The 8,960-nt window shown below is 43.7% G+C and overlaps 1 protein-coding gene across 1 annotated transcript; it reads left to right on the plus strand.

The window, feature by feature from the left end:
- The first annotated feature begins 1,294 nt into the window (after positions 1 to 1,294).
- Ccn1 (cellular communication network factor 1) lies at positions 1,295 to 4,588 on the plus strand. Its single transcript, XM_048351692.1, has 5 exons — positions 1,295 to 1,592; positions 1,934 to 2,147; positions 2,500 to 2,874; positions 3,008 to 3,219; positions 3,346 to 4,588. The coding sequence occupies exons 1-5, from the start codon at positions 1,530 to 1,532 to the stop codon at positions 3,646 to 3,648; spliced, it is 1,167 nt and encodes a 388-aa protein (XP_048207649.1). The 5' UTR covers positions 1,295 to 1,529; the 3' UTR covers positions 3,649 to 4,588.
- The last annotated feature ends 4,372 nt before the right edge of the window (positions 4,589 to 8,960 follow it).

Below are 8,960 nucleotides of genomic sequence, written 5' to 3' on the forward strand. Positions count from 1 at the left end.
CTTCCACTAACATTATTGGTGATGTTTATGTAACTTGCTTTTGTGAAAGATCTTCCATGTGCCTTGTAGGTAGAGCTGCATCTTAAACATCATTTCGTTTTTTTATTACACAAGTCTACACTCTAAATTCCTACTTCTTTACGTGGGTAGAAAGGCATTGCAATTCACTTATTGAAATGGAAGACTTCCAAGGGGTCCCAAGGAAAACATTTCACCAGATCCCTGCAAAACTTCCAGCTTGAGGGAATCTCCTCTTTCCGGACATCCACCGGGCTCAATGGTACTAACTGGAGTGTATTTGGGTCTGGCAGTGTTCGCAGGTGACGACTTCAAGCCAAATCACGGCACAGGCGGGGTCCCCTCGTCGTCTGGCTCGCAGCTCAGTTCCCTTTGCCGCCAGTCGGCCGAGCGAGACTGGGAGGGCTTACCCGCTCTCCCGCATCCGCGAGGAAGTGTAAGTCAGCTCCCGGAGAACTCCCTGCGCTCGTTTCCTCTAGGACTTCCAACTCAGGCAGTGGGCTGGAACTAAAGTGGGAACCTCCAAAAACAAACAAGCACAACATACCAAAAAAGGGAGGTGGTGGTGGGGGAAGACCTCTGCCTGGGAATGTGCCAGAGCCTGAGGGAAGTTGATCACCCTTCCCCCACCCCTCTCATTCATAAATGCCACAGTGGGTATTACTTTGCAATACACTTCACTTGGCTAATAAACATCATACCAGAGCTTTGGGACTTGATCCGAACATGCCTCTTTGAAGTCTACAAATAGATTCTTGGCTTCGAGTGACCAACTCCCCCTCCCCGTTGGACTCTCCACAGATCACTCGAATCTCACCTTAGCTGTAAACATGCAAATAAACAGCTCGCTGCTTTCCCGAGTGAGAACTTCGGTGGCTGCCCGGTCAACTGGGCATCACCACACACAAAACGACTTTTGTTCCTCCCTCTCAGGTCCTCCCACCTTCCCAAGTCTAGGCAAAGTTCGGAATAACATCCTCTCCTCACCCCTCTCTGCCCTGCGACGACCCTTCGATCACCATCACGTCTCAAACATCCTTCCCTAGTGGAAGCCGTTATTTCCAGTGGAAAAAATGAACTGTTTTCTTGATAGGTCCGAGACCAAAAAAAAAAAAAAAGGTGCAATGGAGCCAGGGGAGGCGCTTGGCAGCAGCCCGCGCCAACCAACATTCCTGAGATGTTTCAGAATTCTGGAACGCGCAGACAGAGCCGACGTCACTGCAACACGCGGCGCCGCCACTGGCCGGCATATAAAGGCGGGCCCGGGACGCCTGGGCAGATCGCGATCGAGAGCGTCCCCGAGTAGCTCCCGTGCCTTCCGCGCCTCCTGTGCAAGGACCCCACGAAAAGGACTCCCGCAGCCGCTCTCCGCCTGCGTCTTCGCCTCTCTGTTCACCCGGCCCTCCGCCCTGCGGCTCCGATCGATCCACTTGCTCCGGGCCTATCTACTGAGCACCAGCTTTTTGGTGTCTTTGCCGCCGCGCTCTCCCCGGCTCGTCCAGCGCGCCACAATGAGCTCCAGCACCGCCAGGACGCTCGCCATCGCCGTCACCCTTCTCCACCTGACTAAGCTGGTGAGTTGGACATTTTGGCCACCGCTTTTCTAGCCACTCTCGAATCCCTTTCTTTTGGTTCACATTGTCCATGGCAAGAAACGTTAGATTAAAAAGTTCGGGGGATGGGGCCTTTTGGGGGTAGCTGTTTCTTTAAGCCCCCCCCCCAATGTGGGGGGGGGCGAGAGAGAATGTAGGGGGGGACTCTCAGTGGACGCAGCCGCCAGGATGGCCAGGCTGGCTGGACGCGATCCGAATATCCCTGTCCATACCAGAGACCCCCGGTCTTTTCCTGGAGCCACTTTGGCGCCTCTTCTACTCACCCGCACCGAGGCTCACGCGTTTCGTGTCCCTCTTTCCAGGCTCTCTCCACCTGCCCCGCCGCCTGCCACTGCCCCCTGGAGGCACCCAAGTGCGCCCCCGGAGTCGGGCTGGTTCGGGACGGCTGCGGCTGCTGTAAAGTCTGCGCCAAGCAACTCAACGAAGACTGCAGCAAGATGCAGCCTTGCGACCACACCAAGGGGCTGGAATGCAATTTCGGCGCCAGTTCCACCGCTCTGAAGGGGATCTGCAGAGGTAAGATGCTTGTGGTTTGGCCCCTTTAAAAAAAATAATAGTCCCCATAGTCCAGAAGTTTAGTAATTTTGAGACCATGTATGGTGATGCTTTGTTGTTGGTAGCTTGGCAGAAAGGCACATGATTTCAGCAGTCTGGAATGCAATTCAGTGTGTCTGGGCCCAACGAAAAGCGCATACGGAAAAGTGATTCCTGACTAACTTATTGTTCTGGTCTGGAGTCTCTCGGGAGAATTGTTAGGGAACTTTACCATACATTGAATTTTAACAGCAGAAAAAAAAATATGTATGCATCGGAGGTCCTGCTTGGGCTTCTAAACTTCATCATCTTTTTCTTTCGATGATTTTTGCAGCTCAGTCAGAGGGCAGACCATGTGAATATAACTCCAGAATCTACCAGAATGGGGAAAGCTTCCAACCCAACTGTAAACATCAGTGCACATGTATCGATGGCGCCGTGGGCTGCCTCCCGCTCTGTCCCGAAGAACTGTCTCTTCCCAACTTGGGCTGTCCCAACCCCCGCCTAGTGAAAGTGGCCGGGCAGTGCTGTGAGCAGTGGGTGTGTGACGAGGTCGGTGCCCTGGACGACCAGGATGAGCGGGATGGTCGCGATGACCTGGAGGATCTCCTCAGCAAGGGGCTGGGATTCGATGCCTCGGAGGTGGAGTTAACAAGAAACAATGAATTGATTGCGGTTGGAAAAGGCAGCTCGCTGAAGCGGCTCCCTGGTAAGTGGAGACAGCCCTGAGGACGAAGTACTGAAACGCTTCCCTAAGTTAGAAGTTTTTGTAGAAATGAACACGTGAATCTGTGTGTGCCCGCGGGCCTCTGAAAAGTCTTCCTTTCTGTCTGTGTTTGTAGTCTTTAGCATGGAACCTCGGATCCTTTACAACAACCCTGTGCATGGCCAGAAATGTATCGTTCAAACAACTTCATGGTCCCAGTGCTCCAAGACCTGCGGAACTGGAATGTCCACACGAGTTACCAATGACAACCCCGAATGCCGCCTGGTGAAAGAAACCCGGATTTGTGAAGTGCGGCCTTGTGGACAATCTGTGTACAGCAGCCTAAAAGTAAGTCCCATTGGGGAACTGTACATGGATCTCCAGCAGTGGGCGGGATATGGACCCCCTTTGGAAAAAAAATAAAGAGGAGAAACCCCGTTCCTCATTTTCCCTCACCCCCTCTCTTTTTTACAGAAGGGCAAGAAATGCAGTAAGACCAAGAAATCTCCCGAACCAGTCAGGTTTACTTACGCTGGATGTTCCAGTGTGAAGAAATACCGGCCCAAGTACTGTGGCTCCTGTGTGGATGGCCGGTGCTGCACACCCCAGCAGACCAGGACTGTGAAGATGAGGTTCCGCTGCGAGGATGGGGAGACATTTTCCAAGAACGTCATGATGATCCAGTCCTGCAGATGCAACTACAACTGCCCGCAGGCCAACGAGGCAGCTATTCCTTTCTACAGGCTGTTCAACGACATACACAAATTCAGGGACTAAAGGCTACCTGGGTTACTGGTGCAGGATGGAAAGGAGGAGAGGTGTGTGAGAGAATCACGGAGACATGGGTGGGGGCGGTGGGGGTGAAGGGACTCATTGTAGAAGGGATCCCTTGCTCGTTCTTGGAATAGCATGAAGGTATTTCACAACTGCTAAGGGGGCTGGTGGGATGGACACTTAATGCAACCGCGATTGAAGAATACTTCGCTTCATAGTATTGGAGCACATGTTACTGCTTCATTTTGGAGCTCGTGGTGTTGATTGATGACTTTCTGTTTGTAAATTATTTGCTAAGCATATTTTTTCCCCTCTAGGCTTTTGTTCTCCCCCCCCCTTTTGATTTCTGCAATTGTAATAGAGATAAGACTAGTTGGGCAGTGAACGCTTTGTTTGTTGTATGTCAGAAGTAACTGGAAGGGCCTTCCATCCCTTCCCGAGTGGGGGAGACACTCTGTGAGTGTCCCAGAGAGGCAGCTACCTGCACTCTTAACTGCAAACAGAAATCAGGTGTTTTAAGACTGAATGTTTTATTTATCAAAAATGTAGCTTCCGGGGAGGGAGGGAAAATGTAATACTGGAATAATTTGTAAATGATTTTAATTTTATATTCAGTGAAAAGATTTATTTATGGAATTAATCATTTAATAAAGAAATATTTACCTAATACCTGAGTGAATGATATTCAATATTTTTAGAAACTATCTGAAATGATTAGGAATAGTCTAGTTCTAATAAATCAACAGGACTTACCAAGTTCTTAGTAGGTATCAGGAAGTATTCCCGGTACCTCATTGGGATATATCAGTGAACTAACGTCTGAAAGAAAATAGCACAATACTTGCCTTTAAATGTTTTTAAGAGAAAAATTTGTGCATAAGGCCGTCTTAGCACTTGAGGCTCAAGAACAGCGCCCTTCCCCTGAGTTCAAGCCCCATTACTGGCCAAAAAAAACCAACAAAAAAAGATGGGTATTGAGTATAAGCATTATATGAAGCATGCAAGAAGAAGCTGGAACTCAATTTGTGATTTCAATAAGATATAATGCTTTAATTTCATAAGAATTCAAAGTTTAAGGTCTCCATCACTCTGTGAGCAAGGTATGGTAGTTACTTATCATTTACTTCATTATGGAAATATATCATAACTTTGCTTTCCCACCTCTGAATCAATGGGAAAGACAGAATATAGCTGAAAGTATTATGAAAGATTTCTTGTTTGTAATGTTATATTTTTCCAATATCATTCTTAAGAAATAAGACAGCTACTTAAAATTCACCCTTGATTGGTATCAGAGACAAAGATCTCAAGATCTATGGGAGTCTGGTTTCAATAGATGAGTTTGAAGCAAGGACTTGTGTTAATCTTAATAAGCTGGTGATGCAAAGGAATGCAAGGAATTTCAAGTGCTTTTCCAATAGCTGGTTCAGAACCAAGCCACCCCACCCCCTTCCTTTTTATAATATACGTTATATTGATGGGAGAGAGGGAGCAGTTCGATAGAGCTGGCTTTTCAGAAGGTCAAAGGCTAGACACAGAGCATTCCTAAAAGAAAAGGGACTCAACCAAAGGTCTAGGAGAGGTGGAGAAGGCTCCATCAATGTTTGTGAAAATGTTAGTAGCCTGTGTTAGAAAAATCTACATCTTTAGAAAAGACTGACAATAAGCCTTTTATAGAGAGTTTTCCTTTCACAACAATCCTGGCTCCTGTTCAAATCCATAGTGAGGTATTTCAGTCTGTACTTGGTTAAGAGAGTACTTGAATTTTTTTAGGTCCAAGAAGAAAGTGCTTGAAGAATGGGGGAGGGAGACAGCTCCTGGGATTCTGTAGGACATTTTTCAAAACAGATTATTACTGATGCTTTCATGAAGACTTTCCGAAAAAAAAATACTTAAGCATCTGTTTTAGGCCTTATGAAATCATAGAGGAATACTTATACCCTCTTCTACTAGGAATAGCTATACTCGGTCTGCTCTGGACTGCATCTTGCCTGAAACATCCCAAGTTGTAGCCTTCAGAATAGCCAGTTGTTCTCACCTCAGGAACTCAAACCAAGTAGTCTTGGATTTAAACACCACCTGGCCCAGTCCTGGGTGCAGTTAAACTTGTCAGTGCAATACAACATGTGAAACATAATAAAGGTGTGAGGTTTTTGTGGTGCAATCTTGTTGAACAGACATTGAAATCTAGGCAAGATTTATACATTCCCAAGCACCAATCTGAGGTATTGCTTTCCAACACTTAGAGCCAACAAAGTACTTCTCGTGCTGAGACCAAGAAGCAATATTTTATATATCGTTTAAGTGTGAGGGCAGGTAATACTTTTCTAAAGTAGCTCAGATGTGAAACAAAACCTACCATAGGAAAACACTGGATCTTTGAGTCAATTTAATCTCATCACAATAAATAAAATGCAGGTAATTGCTAAGTGCCAATTCTATTTATAGTAAGAGTGCTTGATTAATTAAAATAAAAAAGAAAGATAAGTGGATGTGAATGACCATTTGTTTCTCTATAGAAAATATTGAAAAATTAAAAGTAATGAGAATAAAATAATAATATTTAGAACATATAAAATTTACCTGTGCAATCTGCCAATTCAACTTCAAGTTTTGTTTTTTAGTGAAAAAACAAAAGTCATGCATCAAGCATTGATTGTAAAATACAATGTCTATAACCCTATCATCATTGCCAGCAGGTATAGATCTTCTGTTGTTCTCACTTTGTAATCCTGGTATGTCTTTTGGGTAGAAATTTAACAACTAAGGTTTATAGGAAAACTTAGAATCTCTGGCATTCTGTGAATTCTAAGAAATACTCTAGGAGACATTAGTGGTATAGTAAGTGGTCCCGGTGTGGTGATGTTTCACATGAACGTTGTGTACTGCCCACTCCACAAAGTGACACAACAGTCAAAATTAGCAAAGTATATTTTAGGGTTATTTTGTTTCCAGAACGTATTTTCTCTGTTCACTATGTCTTCTCCCAGCCTTATGGCACTATTTGAAAGTCAGTTGAGCAATAACATGAGTCCAATATGACCACAGTAGAGTACAGCTGTGTTCTGGGCAAAATGGCAGGTAATTTTGTGGGGGGAAAAAAGCTCATACTGGAATCAAGAGACATGTCTTTTATGATACCAGTTTTGCGCTTAAGTTACCAGGGAATTCTGGGAAAAAATTCTGGATCATTCTCTTACATGTTAATGTGAAAATATCTTTGGTAGTGTTTTTGTTAAAATTTATTTTTCATATACTCTCTGGTGTAGTGAATTTCATGCCTTACAAAATGTCTTCTCAAATATATGGAGAAATGCCTAGATTTTTTTGTGATCAAATGCAATCATTTCCATCAAGTCTTTGAAATTGTAATTCTCTTTCCCCTCCAAAGAACCCTGGATTACAGGGGTCCCTGTAATGTCTACAGGTACATACTTGTAACACATTGAAAAGCCCTTATGCCTGCATTAAGTCCCTGACATAAAGACTGATGCCTTAAGAACAGAACACATATTGCAGCATCCTGTGAATAAATTAAATGCATTGGTGCTAGTTTCATCGGTGCTTACAATTTACTTAACAATTACTCAGATACATTCATTAGTTCTTTGTAGTTTTGTATATTTTGTTCCTGTATTCTTCTGAATATACATACTTTTCTTCTCCAGTGCAAATGTCCACATCTAAGCCACCACCATTTCTTGCCTAAATTACTAGAGTGGCCTCTCACTTGTGAGATATTGTATTTTCCAAAGGTAGCTGTGATAGTATTTCTCCCTGCATTTGACCTTCTGTAATGTGACCCTTTGCTCCCTAATCAATAGATGCGGTCTGTTCCTCTACCTTCCCAAATGTGGATGAGCTCTTTGACTGCTTTGACCAATAAATACAGATGCAATGTGATGCCAAGTTCAAGTGGTACTCTTACCTCCTTACTCTTGGAAACAAGTGTCCTTGGTAACAGCAGGCTTTGAGAAGCCCAAATACCATGGGTAGGCCCTAGAGAATAACTTACCCTGTGGAGAAAGAGGATAAGGTAGCATCCATCATGTCCATCATGTTTGTATATAAGAAATCATCTTGGAAGTGGATCCCTAGCTTCCATCCCATTAGCCAACATTTTATGAATCAAAGGTTCTATTATGTCCTTTCACCTGAAACAAAAGGCAGGAAGCAAACTAATGTGGCAATTTTGAAATGGTAAGTTTGGAGCTTGATTATACATTAATACAAAACCAAAATATCATTGGTTTCCATTCTTGTCCTCCAATGATCCATTCTCCTAACCTACGCCAGAATAACTCTTTCAAAATATAAGTCAGAATATGTCAATCCTTGGCTTAAAGGCTCTAATGGCTTCCTGTTACTCTTGGAATAAGATTCAGCTTCTTTCTTGGCACACAGGTCCTGGTGTCTGCCTACTTGTTACCAGTTACCCACAAGCACTATAGTTCCAAGCTGCTCCCCAGGTCCTTTGCATTCACTTCCTCTGCCTAAGCTAGACTCCTTGCCAAGTAGGTCTCAGCACAAATGCTACCTTCCTGAAAACATCCTCATCATCCATCTAAAGTACTTTATTACATCAAGAACTTTCACTTTCATCATAGCCTTAGAACTGCCTGATAACTTCGTATATACATATTCTTTCCTTTCCAGAATAAACTCTCTAAAGCCAGAAATTTTTGCCTGTCCTTTTTTAAAACCATCATAAAAACATCAATAGGTATTGCGACTGGCATAAAATCCATGCTTATTAATATATAGAATAAATATTAAAACTAAATTAGAGAATAGCTCCTTACTGGCACAAAACCCTTTTTATTTTAGTTCATCTTGAATGTTTCTCTAGCCAAAGGAGAACCATTTGTTCATTCTTTTTTTCTTTCACTCATATATCCAGTCAATAGATACCTGAATGGCATCACAATATTCCAAACAAGGTGATGTGTAGTAGATGATAAAGAAGTATCATTCCTTTACATTGTAGTAACGGAAGCATAGCAAGCAAAAAATGAGTTTAATCTACTTATTTAAGGGGGCAAAATTGAGTTTGAACTAGGTTCGGCTGCAAGTAACAGAAAACCAAAGGAACACAGGCCTCAGACACACAATTTATTTCATCTTCATGCAAAAATCAATGTAGAGAGCACAAGGTCAACTTGGAGTCAGACTAAAGTTTTAGCTTCAGAGACTAAAGTGCCTGCCATCTTATAGCTTCACCATGCACAGCCTCAGTTCCTTAGCTTACCTCATAGTGCATCACTCACTTTGCTGCCAGAAAGGTTAAGAAATGTCATTTTTATTCCCGGTTGCCA

Source organism: Perognathus longimembris, chromosome 7 (genome assembly GCF_023159225.1).
Source record: "Perognathus longimembris pacificus isolate PPM17 chromosome 7, ASM2315922v1, whole genome shotgun sequence".
Lineage (NCBI taxonomy): Eukaryota > Metazoa > Chordata > Mammalia > Rodentia > Heteromyidae > Perognathus > Perognathus longimembris.